This window comes from Coenobita brevimanus, chromosome 54 (genome assembly GCF_032717465.1).
Source record: "Coenobita brevimanus isolate Jiangsu-jjx chromosome 54, ASM3271746v2, whole genome shotgun sequence".
NCBI lineage: Eukaryota > Metazoa > Arthropoda > Malacostraca > Decapoda > Coenobitidae > Coenobita > Coenobita brevimanus.
This window is the reverse complement of record NC_137007.1, coordinates 28,620,935-28,638,870: the sequence shown is the minus strand read 5'-3', so window position 1 is coordinate 28,638,870 and position 17,936 is coordinate 28,620,935. Positions and strand designations below refer to the sequence as shown.

The 17,936-nt window shown below is 42.1% G+C and overlaps 1 protein-coding gene across 1 annotated transcript in view; it reads right to left on the bottom strand.

Annotated features, from left to right (window-relative positions):
- LOC145400934 (protein zer-1 homolog) overlaps nucleotides 1–17,936 on the bottom strand; it is a 397,151-nt gene that overhangs the window by 221,931 nt on the left and 157,284 nt on the right. Inside the window, exon 6 of the mRNA XM_080273299.1 lies at nucleotides 5,457–5,628. Within this exon, the coding sequence (XP_080129425.1) occupies nucleotides 5,457–5,628 (172 nt within the window). The remainder of the gene's footprint in view (nucleotides 1–5,456; nucleotides 5,629–17,936) is intronic.

Here is a 17,936-nt window from a genome sequence, read left to right as displayed (position 1 = left end):
CACTTTCATCACTCCTAGTATGTATACTCGTATTCTTATATTACTACTCATTTAATTTTATTTGTGGTAGGTGGTGGCGACCATCATCCACTCACTTGATGTAGTGCTGCCTACTTCCTTAGCCTTTATCGGTGCTGCCTACTTCCTTAGCTTTTATCATTCTTTTTCTGTGCCTGCCCTCCTCTCTTCCTATTTCTCCTATCTTTCCTGTCACTTCTTATTCCTTTTCTTTCCTTTACAAGTGGCGTTACATTGAGTGACAAGCCAAATGGTTTCCTGTAAGCCAAGAAACCATTTACAATGCTGGGTGGTAACCATATAACCAAACCATATGTGCTCCCTACGTGTCAACAAGTAGGTTGGTGGAGAGTTGGAGCCCCTCCCTGTAAAACAGCTAACTCAGTGTCAAATGGCCACCCTTTACGGGATTATGGTGTCTGGCAATAGATAGATAGATAGATACATTTCTATTTACATTCTCTATTTTATTTACATTATTTACATTTCTATTTTATTTATACTGTGTTATGCAGTCACTTGCAGTAACTTATAAATCTATTTTCCACTGTTCACTTATATTTACATTCACTGCTTTCACTTGCTGTTTACACATTATTTACACATTACTTACATTTCCACTTGCACCGTTTTACTCACCAGACAGATCGTAGTCACTGTCTATCATTTTCATTGACAAATTAGTCAGTTCACGTTCCACAGAAGTCACTTAGCCCTTTACCTCTTTCCACACGAGGTTTAGTAGGGGTAGAGGTCACAGGGCCCTTTGCATGGGGCTAAAAAGAGGCGGAACTGGGCAGGCGCGAATCCGATGTGCTTTCACCTTGAAAGACGACAGTAAACTGAATACAGTGTGGAGGCCTGCCTAGGGGGAGTGCAATGCTGCCATGTCAGTGTGGTGACAGCTGCTAATATTTACGCTATGAAATGATTGGCAGGAAATCTAGACAATACATAATAAATTAGGTAGTTCCAGGTGAATGTAAATATCACTTAGGCTTCTCCCTTCCTTTCTTATACAGTAAGCTCGCCCCCAATGCGTGGGTTTCGTTCCTAACGTGGCGCGTTCGGAGCGAAACCGGGTAAGTTTCAACTACCCCTTATTTTGCTCCCTAGATCTCCTAAACGTGGTCTTTTGCTGTGTTCTGCCATTGGTAATCAATATGAAGCACTTTAAGTGGTTAGAAGGTTTATTTAATGTTATAACTTACAAATACAGTACTGCACAGCAAAACTTCAACATACAAATACGTAAACACAAGGCAACATTCCGATGCTGAAACCAATCGGCGTCGGAATGTTTACGTATTTGTATGTTGAAGTTTTGCTGTGCAGTACTGTATTTGTAAGTTATAACATTAAATAAACCTTCTAACCACTTAAAGTGCTTCATATTGATTACCAATGGTAGATAACAGCAAAATACCACATTTAGGGAGTCTAGGGAGCAAAATGGTTTTGGGACTATTCGCTGTTGAGCCAGTTCACCGTCACAACAATATCAAGACAACATAGACTTTGATGGATCCCCCTGAAATATAGTTATTAAAGTATTGATTAATTAATAATGAGCATATTTATAAAAGTACTGATTAATTAATATGAGTATAATTATAGAATGATGGGGAATCATCCAGGGTGCAAATTGTCCTGACAGGGAACTGACATGATGGCGAACTGTCTTGGAACCCACCGATCGTGTGTAATCTATAAATCAGGTTAACTGGTTAAAAGGCTTTATTTAATGCTTTAACTTTCTTTAAGTGCTTTAACTTACAAGTGCATACCAGAATAGTAAATATTTAACTTACAATTACAGTACTGTGGAAAAGCAGTACAGCAAATATTTAACACAAATAAAAAAGGTAATATTCTGACGCCTATCAGAAAACTGGTCATAAGACTTTATTTCTTGCTTGAACATTATTTAATAATACTTTAACTTGCACATAAACTTACCAGAACAGTACTGTAAATATTTAACTTACAAATACAGCACTAAGGAAAAGCAGTACAGCGAATCACATCACGTGATCAAAACAAACCGTGCGTGCTGAGCTGATGTTCGAGGATTTGGCCTTTCAAAGGCCTCTCTTGTATAAATTTATAGTTTTTGTAACGGTTCTATAATCTTACGTTGTCTTATATGTATTCCAGCACTAACCGTGTATAACTGCGAGCGTGTTCGGGGCGAGTTTACTGTATATATTTTTATTACGAGAATAGTTTATACGGCATATTTCAAGGGGAAATAAACAGCGAAAATTAGCGAATGAGTGAACGTGAGGTGTTGTCAGGTGATAATTAGCTAATTCCAGGTGTATGGCACTATCACTTACCTTATTTCTTTCTTGTATATATTATTTGGTATAGGAATAGTGGTAGGTGGTGGCGACCATCATCCACGCACTTGATGTAGTGCTGCCTACTTCTTCCTTAGCCTTTATCATTCTTTTTCTGTGCCTGCCCTCCTCTCTTCCTATTTCTCCCGTCTTTCCTGTCACTACTTAATGCTTTTCTTTCCGTTACAGGTGGCTTTACATTGAGTGACAAGCCAAATGGTTTCCTGTAAGCCAAGAAACCATTTACAACGCTGGGTGGTAACCATATAACCAAACCATACGTGCTCCTTACATGTCAAGTGGGTTGGTGGAGGGTTAGTGCCCCTCCCTGTAAAACAAGTAACTCTGAGTCAAATGGCCACCCTGTACGGGATTATGGCGTCTGGCAATAGATAGATAGATAGACAGTATGATAATACGGCATAGAGCTTATTTCAATGGATGAAATCAGTGGAAAATTCCAGGGATGATTTACTTAGCGTAGCACAGCCAGGCAGGCGAGAGGAGAGGGTAATTTAGGGGAGGTAGGGGGGGGAGTCAAGAACGGGGAGAAATGGCTAAATTGTCAATAATGGATGGGAGTACAGATGAGATTACGAGTGCTGACTAGTGTTGGACATTGGCAGTACTGATAGAGGATACAAGCCACCACTTGAAAGCCCGGGCGAATTCAAAATAACACAGAATCACAAAAGTGACGCCCCGCAGTATGATCCTTTGCTCCCTCCCAAGCGTCACGAAAGTGACGCCCCATGGTTAAGGGTTAATACTACACATTGCACTATTCAATGCACACTTGCACTCTTACTTGGAGATAGCAATGGTGTTTCAATGGCCTTGCACCCATGAAACAGAGCAGTAGGGAGATGATCACAACAAATGTAAACACTGGCCACCCATCTTGACTCAAACATCTGACTGATGGCTTGTGCGGGAAGCACCATGTATGCATGGGACTGCTGTACACAGCCACCACAATTATCGTATTAAGCAAATTTTTTTCACTGTTCTTGCGAAACAGGGTACAGTATAAATTCCTGCTCATCATTCCATTGATTTATCGCACACCTAACTGACGTATACCAAGGCCTGACTGTACCGTTCTTTTTCCTAAAGGACACCCTGAGTGTACAGTAATCCCGCATTTTTTGCGGATTTTTTGTCTACGGTTTTGCCCTCTCGCGGATTTTCTTAGCATTAATAAGTTCAACAAAAATATCCTTGAATATACAGAAAATAAAAAATTTGAAATTCCCACAGCTTGCAATTGTAGCGCGGTAAACTCACGCCACCCTCTGTCCCTTTCCCGCGGCCCCTCTGCCAGTGTTACCATATCTAACATAATTTTATTCTTTTAGCATAATTTTGATCAAATTTTCGAGTCTGGAATATTTTTTAGCATATTAGAAGTTTTAGAATCATTCTAGCATAATTTAGAATGGAATGGAATATTTTTGGAATAATTTTATAAAAGCTACAAATCAGAGAGAGAGAGAGAGACAAATAAGGTAAGAAGATGTTTGAATAGTTGGTTACTCTCAGTTTGGGCTTGGTTGGGTTGGATTAGGTTAGGTTAGGTTCGGTTAGGTTGGGATTAGCTTGAGCTTTGTACTTTACCCATGAAACCTAGGTTTTTCCAATGGATTTTGGTATGATTCATTCGATTTTCAGCTTCATTTCAGTCGGAAATGACCATTTTCTGTGTTTCCCACCCTCCCTATAACCCCCGATTCCGCAAAGATCCCCCATTATTGCAGGGGGATGGGGGGGTCATATCTCAAAATCTGGTTATTTCCGACGGAAATGATGCTCAAAATCGAATGAATCATATCAAAATCCATCAGAAAAACGTAAGTTTCGTGGGAAAAAGCAGTATGGGCAGAAAACCGATATTTATCCTCTTACTGTATGTAGGTTCATTTTAATATTTTCAAAGTAAACAATACATAATTAATATGTTGCACGAATATGTAAAGAATTTTATCATTTAGCTTCAAGTTAGCATAATTCATTTTTTACTTGGAACAAATTTGCTCAATCTAGCATAATTTTTTCATTGCCCTAGCATAATTTCGTTGTTTGGATATGGCAACACTGCTCTCTGCCCCGCATTCCTCAGTCCACGCCTGACTGCCCTACGTGTATGGTGTGCTTTTAACCGCACTATGATATGAGCCTCTTGCCTCCCACTTGCTTTCCACATGGCCCCAGGACGTAAACCAGCCTCACCAAAGGCTAATAATACAATTAGTAAGAACTCCAAAGTGACAAAACGATCAAGAAAAGTTATGACCTTAGCAGAGAAAATTGTGTTACTGGACAAGCTAAGAAGTGACCGTGCGAGTGTTTGCTATCACCAGTTAATGCATCTTTTTATTTTGTACTGTTTTGTGAATAAATGTGTAGATAATTGTGTATTTCAGTACGGTGTTTACGTTTTTCCTTCATAATGGAGTATGTGCTTTCAATCTTGTAAGAAGGTATTTCGGGATGAGTATGGAGGTTTCGGGACAATTCGCAGTCACAACAAGCACAAAACAATTCGCCTTCATTAATGAAGATGGCTATGGGTGACGCTAGAATATAATTCAAAGGCGACTACAGCGACAAAGAAACAAGTTAATTATTGACTAAAGGTGCAACTAATAAATAATATCCAGAACCTACGCTACTGAACATAGACTTTGCTGGATCCCCCTGAAATATAGTTATTAAAGTATTGATTAATTAATAATAAGTATATTGATAAAAGTATTGATTAGTATATTTATAGAATGGCGGGGAATCGTCCAGGGTGCGAATTGTTCTGAAGGGGAATTGTCCATGTTTTGACGGGGAATTGTCTGACGGCGAATTGTCTCGCAATCAGTATGGACATGGACTGTGTGATGGGCAGCATGGTGGACACAAGTGTAAGATTCAATTGTTAATAGAGTATTCGCGGAATTGACTTTTCGCAGGGGTTACAAGAACGTAACTACCGCGAAATATGCGGGATTACTGTATTGACAGGAAACTTACGGACACAATTCAAATACTGTACCCCCCAAAATCTGTTTGTTGATCAGATGAACTAAGTCACTGTAAACTACTTACTACATCTTGTGGTATCCTGAACTGACACAGAGTGAGGCAGCCATTACGCATCATGGTAGAGTCACGGAGGTGCGTTTCCATGGCATCCAGCAATACCACAATCATCTTTTGACGTACACGCACACTCAGGTTGCTTTTGTCCTCACCCTTTGCGATGTAGAATAGTGATGCACTGTAAGGATAAACATTATACGTACAGACATGTACCCATATAAGATGGCTAAACAAAATCTTCCTTCGAGTAGTTGCAGGCATGGAGTGGATGGTGGATGTAAGAAAACCTGTAGTGAAATTTATGGGTATCAAAGAATGGAGGAAAAATGTACTGGAGTGGTGTGGAATTGTTGAGTGAATAAAGTGGCATACAGTGAGAAGGTACGGACATGTACAAACAATGCCCCTAGACCGGGTACCAGAGAAACTGTGTGAGCAATATAAAGGGCAGTGTAAAGGCAGACCTTGCGTTGTGTAAAAAAATAGTGGAAGTGAACACTGAAGAAAGAGTAGGTTGAGGAGGAAGAGGACTGTCTGAGAGAGTAAGAAAGGTGTGTGAGGTTAAGGTGGTGTAGAGTTATTTCTGTCCTCGCCATCCCTTGTCCAGAGGTTCCTAGGAAGGAACAAGACACTGGGGATGACAACAATAACAACAAGGATGATGATGATGATGATGATGAAACAAAAATTAAAGCTGCTACACTGTACTGTACTGGTTTCATGAATATCTAATATGTGTGTGTAACCAAAGTCAACAATCCTATGGGAAAGCAAGATGGTCTCCAAACAGCTGTGATACACTGACAAACTTCTGTGCAGATTATCATGATAATTATCTGGTAATGAATATGGTAATCCCTTGGTTATCATCCCCTTGGTTATGGTAGTTTTTATTATCAGTGCAGAATGAAAATCTGCACTCCTGCTGTCATTGCACATTTTTTTATTAAAATACATTATTATCATGCAGCAGAACTGGTTTCTGCCAACAAAGATTGTGTAATACTGTATCTGTGGTTTCTGATGGTTTTGAGGGATTCAAATATGAGGTCCTAATCAAGGAGTTAATCCCAGGTGGTGAAAACTGCTACATCTCAGCCCACTAGCCTCAGAACCCCTACCTCAAGCCTATCTCAGGTCTCTCCATGGTATGTGTTTCTTCCTTATTGCGCCCTTTTCATCACTTTCCATTAACCTATGCCAATGTATGTTTATGATACCTACCACAAGAATGTGTGCATTTTTAGTGGGTATAAATTGTTATAAATGAGAAACTTTGGATTCATGAGTGGGGTGCCCAGTACAAAGTAGGTTAAATCCCACGTTCTGTGCTTTCGTTATCACGGAAATTCATTATTACACACTACGCTCAGTACCAATTAGTGTGGTAACCAAGGGATCACTGCATACAAGAACACAGGATACCATAATTTGTGTATTTTGTGGTCTGATATTTGACCCTGTAAATCCCTTTAAAAGGCATATACACAAGCGTATATACACCAAACTCTCATTTTTCGACCGATCATTATAGAACAATTTGTTGTTTCGACATTTATAAATCTATACCCTTTTGTTATTCGACATGGTTATCCCGCCACTTCGCCAATTCAAACTGGCGCTGCCAGACAGATCGGCTGGGTTGCCTGTCTCCTACACTCTGCCCTGCTAATCGGTTGCCTCTTCATCTGTCTGCATTTCTTTTTGGCCTTGTGGATTACTACAGCACCACCATGGCTCCACCCAAGACCCCTACTATTACCCCTGTCAAGCGCAGTCATGTGCTCACCAACCTGAGTGTTTCACCATCGCATGGCAGGATGATGATCAGGGTTGCCAGATTTGAACTCGGCCACGTTACCAAACTCCTCAATTTTCATTACCAAATATAACTTTTCATTACCAAATTCTTAGAGCAGGCATTTATTCTTCACTACTTATATATACAAATGGAAATAATCACTCTCCTTATAATTAGTAGCTTGTTGATTATTTTCGCACTATGCAGGCTAGCAGATTAATCAGAAAGAGCAGACACTCCACCGTCTCCACCCTCTGTATCTTCATACATGTGAATAATCCAACTGGTAATGAATCATGCTGATTCATTACCAAACAAATTTTTCATTACCAAATTGGCCCACATTTGGTAATGGAAAATACCAAATCGCAAACTCTGGTGACGACTGAACTAATGATTAACAAACACTTAATGCATGATACTGTTCTGGTGTCAGTTTTACGGAATACACGCCTTAGTCTGCACTATACTGGTAGCGTCAGCCAGAGTCTCTTGTGCCCCACCCTTGGCCCCGCCCACTCACTCTCGACCCGGGTAGGATGAGGGAAGCCACAGTCTTGCCAAGCCAGCATTGGATAACCATGTTACAGTAGGTGCTCTCACTAATCAAGCAACGAAACTTTTACTTAACCCCTTAACTGCAATTACAGTAACTTCTCAACTAACACAAGTTTAAAAAAACGCATTTTCGTTTTAACACGAGCAAATATTTAAGGAGATATGTTTAACTAACAAGGGTTTCTCAATTTAACGCGACTTTACACATACAGTACATGATGGTTTCAGATTAGTCGCGCGCCTTGGATAGTCTCGAGCTGATAGACCGTGTGTGGCAGTTCATGCATAAATACAATTTTTTATTTGTCTGTTGCTTAAACTGGTTTTATTCAAACTGTAACATTCGAATATGAAGTTTGGCCCCATTCTGAGCAATTTGGCTCATTTTCGGACAAAATTTGGCCAGGAGAGTGATGGCAGATGTATATTGTTACAACTTGATGCTTCAGAACAGAAAGAAGAAAACCACTCAGACCAAGACAGAGCAGTTCTTTGTGAAGAAAACAGAAAACTTTAGGGAGTTATCTTCATCACCAGTAGCACGGGAGTCAGAGGAAGAGGAAGAGGAAGGACAGCAGAGCAAGAAGGGACAACAATTTAGGGTGGGAAGCAGCGGGAGGTGGGGTAGAGGGATGAGGAGGGACAGCAGCAGACGACGAGTGATGCATTGATGAACTGAGGTTGTGTTGTTATTGTTTGTGACCTACTTACTGTAATGAAAATGTTGCTTTTACACTAGTGTTTTTATGACCTACTAATGCATCAATAATGTTGAGGAACTTTCACAATGCCGTGAATGAAGCAGAATTGGAAGAAAATCCACGTAAAAAACGAAAACAGTATGTATTTGGGGAGAAGTAAACAACGCTTCGGCCATACTAGGGCTCAAATGTCGTTTATTTCTTCCCAAATGTACTGGTCTTATTTTTTATGTGGATTTTCCTTCAAATTAATATTGTTGCTTTTAAGTTTAGAGTAGCATAACTCCCCAAATGGGTAGAACTTCCCAGAGTCAAGGAATGTAACCTCTAATATTACCACTGTTTCTTACGGGAAAATTATGTTTAAAAAACGCATTTTTAACTAACGCGACCTCTCCAGGAACCTAACCCTAGCGTTATTTGAGAGGTTACTGTATATCTTTTCCATTTAACTAGGGTTGTTCTGTAGTAAAGGATGTTGGAAAAAAGTACCAAGGAACGTCATCGGCCTGAAAGGTTTGTAAAGTAACGAAAAAAGTACCAAGGAACGTCATCGGCCTGAAAGGTTTGTAAAGTAACGAAAGTTCCCTCAACAAAAATAAAAAGGTATATATTCTAAAAAGAACTTAGTGTTTTGATTGTTTCCCATTATATTTGGTATCCACACACACACACACACACACACACACACACACAAAACCCTTTTCCTTCCACAGTGTATAAGATTTTAATGACTTCATGTGTATAGAATCAAATTTCTTATACAGCATTGATGGTATAAATAATTATAATGTAACGAGTAGACGAAGCTACCAGTGCTGGGCAGGTGTGCAAACACTTGCGCAAAACGCAATTGCGCACCCTTGCGCTCCGGTGATATCGTTTGCGCATTGCGCACCGCACAAGATCATGCGCAATTTTGCGCTTGCGCACATGAAAAGGCAGGTGCCTAAGTGCAAACTTAGTTGCGCTTACACAACTAAATTTGCACTTGCGCACCTGCCCTGTGGATTGCGCACTGTGCAATCCAAGGGACACGTGGTCTTGGGAGCTTCCCGCATGACTGGACAAGGGATGGGGGAGGCTGGGATGAGTCGTGAGGGTGGGTTGGTGGGGGAAGGCGGTAGGGAAGGGGGTAGTAGCTTTCTTAATATGCTTCAACAGAGATAATGCATTTTTAATATTTTTTAAATTATTATTATTAGTAAATAATAATAAATATACATTATTTATTAAGATTAGCATATGCAATTCCTTACAGAAACCATTAAAACATATTATTTTAAATCAAATATCCACAGCCTAATAATTTATTAAGCTGTGGATATTTTATTTAAATACTTTGTTTTCATGATTTTTTATTTTTTTTAATGAATTACATATGCTATTGTATATCTATATTGAATTATTAAATAAACTGTCTTGACAAGACAAGAGAGAGAGAGTGAGAGATAAAGAGCATTATTCTGAGAGAGAGAGAGAGAGAGAGAGAAAGAGAGAGACTTCATCTCCTTCTACCTTCTTTTTCATTGCTCTCTTGGTCAGATTTCAGCCGCAAAAGTGAATGTTGAAATTAATCTTATCCCCGAGAGAGAGAGAGAGAGAGAGAGAGAGAGAGAGAGAGACAGACAGACAGGCAGACAGACAGTCAGGCAAACAGACAGAGAGAGAGAGAGAGAATAAATACGGGAATGGCAAAGGAACGTCCCTTTGAGTGAGGAGATAAGGCATAAACTTCGTCCCTCTTCTCTCTCCTATTCTCCATTCCTTCCCTCCTCTCTCTCTTATTCTCCATTCCCTTCCTCCTCTGTTGGAGAGGGAGAGGGAGGGGGAGAGAGAGAGAGAGAGAGAGAGAGAGAGAGAGAGAGAGTTGATGATACAGTAATCACGTGATCTTTGACAATGCCTTGGTAAATATGGGCTGTTTTTCCCGGACTATGACCTACTGTACCTCAGTCACCGTGGGTGGTGGGCAGGTTGCTAATTTAGTAATTTATTAAATTATACCAATATATATTTTACAGTAATTCCCACAAATATATGCAAATGATTTGCGCTAGCACTTTGCGACATTGTACAAGCTAAATATTAGATTGCATACTTGCTCAGATTACGAATAATAGAAAATAACAATAATAAATAAAAGTAGGTATGCTCTTTTATTTAAATATCTCAATATTTTTCAGAAATTCCCAAAAATATATGCAAATGGTTTGCGCTTTGCGACATTGCGCAAGCTAAATATTTGTCAGATTGCGCATTTGCGCTTGCGCAAGGTAGTGAACTGTGGATTGCGCTTTGCGCTTGCGCAAGGTCCTTCTTCGTTTGCGCTGCCCACCACTGGAAGCCACTGACATTTTGTCTTCTTACTTCTGTATTCGATCCCTCTAATTTTTAAAAAATTAATTACGGAAATAAATAAAGAGAATTACAATATGGTTATGATACTATGGCAACTTACCAGACATGACAGACACATGACTTAATATGTTTAATACAGTAGTAACAGCGGCACAGTTGCCATGTGTTACTGCCAAGCTCCGAACTTGCTTGGCGCCAAAATTCAGCTGCAGTTGCAGGAGGAGGCAGGGTGGTGCTTTTCAAACTGATTTTGATTCAGTTAGTATATTTTAGTGCTTCCTTTGTGGTACGTGGGGTCGCTCACCATCCGTACACTCAATGTAGTGCTGCTCTCAGGTGTCAACCCTTTCCTCTCCTCCATCCTTCTTTTCCTTCCATCCTCTTCTGTCTTTGTTACCTTCATTCTTTCCTCATCCTTCTGCCTACGGGTGACTTTACACTCCCTCTTCTGTCTTTCTTTCCTTCATTCTTTCCTCTTCCTTCTGTCTGTGGGTGACTCTACACTGAGTGACAAGCCAAATGGTTTCCTTTACACCAGGAAATCATATACTATGCTGAGTGCTAACCATAAAACCAAATTTTTGCACCTGGTGGTTTAGTGGGTAATTACGGCACTCCATTGGATTGAGCCGGCGAAGGTTGATATCAAATGGGTGGTTGGGGTTTATTGCTCATGTAATACCACTAAGGGATGAGCGAGGCTGGTAACTCTGATCTTAAATATCAGGACCAACTTGCCTAGCCCCGAGTTCCTACGTTCCTCTGTGGGGCGACATAGGATTGGATGATGGATGGATGGATAGTGTTCCTTTAACATACAAAACTGAATTCAAAATAAATGTAAACAATATGATACTATTTCATAGTAAGGCTCATTATTCTATTAATAAGAAGAAAAATTATCCCAGCCAATCAGCAACAAGCAGATCTGGAAGAGGGCAGGGCATTAGCAGAGGGAGGAGCACAAGAGACTCTGGCTAAAGCTACCCATATAGGTTAGGTAGGTTTCAATCATTGGGAGGTCCTGGGGGCAAAGCACCCCAGTTAGGTTTCAGCAATTCCAGTTAGGCTTCTTCTATTATTTATGGTTTTAAATTGAATACATTTGAGTTTGTTTGGTGTGGTGACATCATGTCCAGTCGGCAGGATCAGCAACAAACATGTGAGGAGTAGACTGTAGCACCAGTCGAGTAGGGCAGTACTCCCAAGGAGCATGGAAAGCTGATGACGGGGAGTGCTGGAGCTCCTGTTTCATCAGCCCTCAGGACTAGTTCCTGACCATCCCCCTTTGCTGAACTTTTTCAGTGTCTCAGTTACACAGAGAGTGGGCCAGCATGCTCTCCAGTACAAATTTCTCTAACTACCTACACCAAACTACATGCACAGTACACACTACACTTCCTTTTCCAAAAGTAAAAAATTATGGCGTCTCATCACCAAGCCTCGGAGTCCCTGGGGGGGGGACCATAAATGCCCCCACCATCCGCCTCTCTCCCGATGACGACTCGAGGTGCCTGAAACCACTGTCTGACTCTCTTCTTCTTCATTTCTGCAACATTCACGGCCTTTCCTCTAACTTTCACTCTGTTGAGCACCACCTCTCCTCCTCTAAACCTCACCTTCTTTTTCTAACGGAGACTCAGCTGTCTGAGGCAACTGACAGCAAACCCTTTTCTGTATCCTCCTACTTTCTCTATACTCAGTTCAAAGCCAAAGGTGGCTGTTGTGTATATATACGCAACGACTTATCTTGCTCTTGTGTTCCTGAACTCAATTCTTCTGAATTCTCTACACTCTGGCTTCGGCTTTCCTGTCATTCTCTGACTAAATATATCCGTGCTGTTTACATTTCATTCATTCATTGCCAGACGCCATGTATCCCAAACGGGGTGGCCAAGGGCTTAGAGTTAATTGTTTTACAGAGAGGGGCACTAATTCTCCACCAACCCCACTTGACACGTAGGGATGCCAACAGCATCTGGTGTTCCCAGGCGGTCACCCATCCAAGTACTAACCAGACCCAATGTGCTGTTTACCTATCCCCTAATTCTACTGACTATCAAAAATTCTTTGACTATCTTACTTCTACGATGGAACACATTCTATCCATTTCTCCTTTCTCTGAAATCTCCATTCTAGGAGATTTCAATGTTCACCACCACCTTTGGCTCTCCTCTCCTTTCACTGATCCACCTGGTGAACAAGCCTACATCTTTTCTATCCTTAATGACCTAGAGCAGCCTGTACAGCACCGTACCCGTATCCCTGACCACCTTGGAGAGAGTTCCAACATACTTGACCTCTTCCTCGCAACTAATCCTTCTGCTTACTCTGTTAATCTTTTCTCTCCGTTGGGCTCCTCCGATCACAACCTTATTACCTTAACGTGTCCTATCACTCCGGTACGGCCTGTGGACCCTCCAGGGAAACGTCGTCTGTGGCATTTTGGAGCCGCGGACTGGGAAGCCCTCATGCAGTACTTCTTTGATTTTCCCTGGAATGATTATTGCTTCCATGGCCGGGAGCCATCTGAGTGTGCCTTGCACATTATGGAGGTTATTCTCTCGGGCATGGAAGCATACATTCCTTTCTCATATCCTTTGACTAACGCAAGAAAGCCTTGGTTTAATCACGCTTGTTCTAATGCTGTCCGCAACAAGGAGAGGGCCTACAAAAGGTACCGGAGCCAACCCACCCCTGAATCACATCATCTTTACGTTTCTGCCCGGAATCGAGCTAAGTCTGTTCTTCGCTCTACTAAAAATAATTTTATCCATACTAAATGCTCTCAACTCTCCAACTCGAATTCTTTCCGCTCCTTCTGGCACCTTGCCAAAAATCTTTCTAACAACTTTACCTCATCATCCTTCCCTCCTCTTTTCTACTCTGATGGTTCTGTAGCTATTTCTTCTACTGATAAAGCAGATCCCTTTGCACAGACTTTCTCCTCTAATTCCACCTTAGACGATTCCGGTGCTGTTCCTCCATCACTTCCCCCCTCTGACTTCCTCATGGCTGACATTAAAATTTCTTCAGCTGATGTATTTTCTGCCATCACTGGCCTCAGTACTAACAAGGCATATGGGCCTGATGGGGTCCCTCCTGTTGTTCTCAAGAACTGTGCTTCTGTGCTTACACCCTGCCTAGGCAAACGCTTTCGCCTTTGTCTGTCAACTTGTACCTTTCCTTCTTGCTGGAAGTTTGTTCTCATTCAGCCAGTCCCAAAGAAGGGTGACCACTCCCAACCCTCCAACTATCGTCCAATTGCTTTAACGTCCTGTATTTCAAAAGTTTTCAAGTCAATTCTCAATAGAAAAATTTTAAGGCATCTCTCCTATCACAACCTTCTTTCCAATTGTCAGTACGGGTTCCGTCAGGGACGCTCCACTGGCGATCTTCTCACCTACCTTTCAGACTCCTGGTCATCCTCCTTTCGGGATTTTGGCGAAAGCTTTGCCATTGCACTTGACATCTCAAAGGCTTTCGATCGAGTCTGGCATAAATCTTTAATTTCCAAACTGCCCTCCTACGGTTTCTATCCTTCTATCTGTGCCTTCATCGCTAGCTTCCTTTCTGGTCGTTCTATAGCCACTGTTGTAAACGGCCATCGTTCTTCTCCTAGATCTATCAACAGTGGTGTTCCTCAGGGCTCTGTCCTATCACCAACTCTCTTCCTTTTATTCATCAATGATCTTCTAAGCTGTACATCTAACCCTATCCACTCATACGCTGATGACTCCACCCTTCACCTTTCCATTCGGTTCCTGCAACGCCCATCTCAACAGTTACTTCAACAAACAAGGGATGAGGCTATGGCACACCTAATGTCTGACTTGGCTCGTATCTCTGACTGGAGTAAAAATAATATGGTTGTCTTTAATGCATCTAAGACTCAGTTCTTACAGCTATCAACCCAACAAAATCTTCCACAGGTATACCCACTAATGTTTAATAATATTCAGCTTAATCCTGCATCATCCTTGAACATGCTTGGGGTTTCATTTACTCGGGACTTATCTTGGAAAGATCATATTACATCTCTTGTAAAATCTGCTTCCAAGAGATTGGGTGTGCTAAGCCGACTCTGCTCTTTCTTTACCCCTGCACAATTGTTGACTCTATACAGGGGTTTTATCCACCCCTGTGTGGAGTACAACTCTCATGTGTGGGTAGGCTCCCCACATACAGCTCTTCTCAATAGGGTGGAGTCAAAGGCTTTTCGTCTCATTAACTCTCCTCCTCTTACTGACTCCCTTCAACCTCTGTCTCTTCGCCGCACTGTTGCATCTTTATCTCTTTTCTATCGCTACTTTAATGGTCACTGCTCCTCTGAACTGTCTGCTTGCATTCCTCCACCTCTACGATGGGCATGTAGCATCCGTCTGGCAGCAAACTCTCATCCCTTTTCTGTCCAACTCTCTAATGCAAGAGTTAACCATTGCTCCCAGTCTTTCATTTATGCAACAGGTCAACTCTGGAACTGTCTCCCTCTGTCTGTATTTCCTGCTGCCTATGATCTCCAGTCTTTCAAACGCAGTGTGTCCAGGCATCTCAAAATGATCGGATCTTGAATTTGGCTCTCTATTGTATTTTGTTTTTCTCTTGGAGGGAACTGTTACTGCGGGGTCATGGCCTTTGGTTCCTTCTTCCTCGCATTAAAAAAAAAAAAAAAAAAAAAAATCAAAGGCATTCAGGCAGCTTTCTTTAATATTGCTAAGTAGGTATAAAGTAATACCTCATTTATCTGGAGATAATAGAGCCAAAGGCATGTCCAGGTAATGGCAACATCCAGATAATGAACATTTCCCCTACCATACCCAGACCCTACCTATACCCACCTCCAACCTATACCGAACCTATTTCTGCAGTATCTATGTTTAATTTAACACTGTTTTCCGGTCACTCATGCATATTTAGACATCTAAACACACATAGGGATGTCAAAAGTAATGCTAAACACCAAGAAAACCATGCAGGAAAACCACTGAAAACCAAAAAACACCCCACCTATACATTTCTGTATGTACAGTACCCCTCCTTATTCTGGTAGTGTTTTCAGGTCATTCTAGCATATTCTGACATCAAAACATAGATAGGACTATCCAAAATACTGATAATTTTCAAAAAAAAAAAAAAAAAAAAAATTGAAAACCATAAAACACTGTACCTAAACACTACTGGATGTACAGCACCACTCCTTATCTTGGCACTGTTTCCCAGGCATCCTCCATATTTCGACATCAACATATATATAGGATTATCCAAAATAAATTTTCAGCATCAAGAAAACCACGAAAAAAAAAAAAAAAAAAGTGAAAACCAAAAAACACAATACCTAAACATTACTGCCATGTACAGTACCCCTCCTATTTCTGGCACTGCTTTCCAGTCATTCTGCTATATTGTGACCTCAATACACACATAGGAATATCCTAAATAAATTTTAGCGCCATGGAACTATGAAAGGAACTTAAAATTTCCTGCTGAAAAACAGCCGGTTAGGGTACTTATCACCCAGTGCACCACCACCAGGCTTCGTAACTGGCCACCTCCAGCAGGTGTAGAGTTGTCCCGTGTGGTCTAATGGCAAACAACAGCGTCTAACAAAGGTCCAGAAACTCCTCCTCCTCGTCATCCTCAACCTGCCGGACGTTGGCGATGACCGGTGATGTGCGATGCGGTGATGGTGGCCTACCTACCTCAGGAGACTCCGAAGACAGCCGAAAACTTACGTCTAATGGAGACTCAATGACTGTTGACATGCTCAGTTGTGGGTCCAGAGGTGAGGGCAGGAAACAAGTTTTGTGGTGGTGGTGGTGGTGAGAATGGGCTGGCACTTGTGGTGGTTGCAGGCTTGAAGAATGACTCGATCCTGGTCTGGCGATACGACCGACGATTCTGCCGGAGGATGACAGCGTCCCGGACTCCCCGCACCTCCATCGCCAGGTGGAGTGGCGGCAACTCCTTGTCACAGTGTGGGTGCTCAGCATACCCCAGAACCCCTCCCAGGTAATCATGAAGGACACTGAGACGAATGAATGAAGAAGCTGCAGAGGGCTGCAAGTCAGGGTCTTCATTCTTGTCCTTGTCGGTCCCGCTGTCCACTTCTGTGCCCACAGACGCAGCAGTGGTGATCTCATCATACACGGTCTGGTAACCAGGATCACCGCCGTTGTCATCCAGCCAATCCTGCACGTTGTCGACGTCCACCTGCTCTCCTGCTGTTCTAAGGCAACTGCGGAAATCATCCACATCAAACCCCTCAACATTGTGCTTGGCATCGATCCCCTGCAAGAGACAAGACCAACTGCTTTCAAGGATTTTGATGGAGACTTCCTTCAACGCGTTTGCCCAGCTGAACACTAAAGACTTCAGGTTGTAATGCCGAAGATTATGCAAAGTCTGCTCCCCACGTGTGTCCTTGACCGCATCCTCATCCTCCAGCACCACCATCGCCTCGTTCAGGAACCACTGTCAGTACAGAGTCTTTGCAGCCATGAAACACCCTCATCCACTGGTTGAATCAGAGCAGTTGTATTAGGTGACAGAAACATGCACCTAATCTGCCCATCAAAAGTAACCAAATCCTTCTCAGACAGATGTGTGGGGACACTGACCAGGAGCAGGAGTGCCTTCACCTGGTCGCAAGCGATTCCAAGGACCTCCGTTTGATAATGGATAACCTCCTTGATGAAATGTCTGTGGACCCAATCTCTAAAGATCTCAGCAGTAAACCAGGCCTTCACAGAATGGTACCACACAACAGGCAGGCTATCCATCAACCCACGGAGACATCGTGGTTGCTTTGCACGACCAACAACAACAGGTTTGAGGTGGTGCATCCCATTAGCACTGGCAGAGCACAAAACAGAGACACGTTGTTTGGACAACTTCTGACCATGCACAGAATTCTCCCTTTCCTCAGCCAGGGTATTGATGGGCAAGGAGCAGTAGAAGAGACCAGTTTCGTGAGCATTATAGACTTGACCAAGGGCATGGCCTCGTCCTTGATCAGGAGCAGCACTTTCTGGAGAAACTGGTCTACTTCCTCCGCTGCCGCGTCCA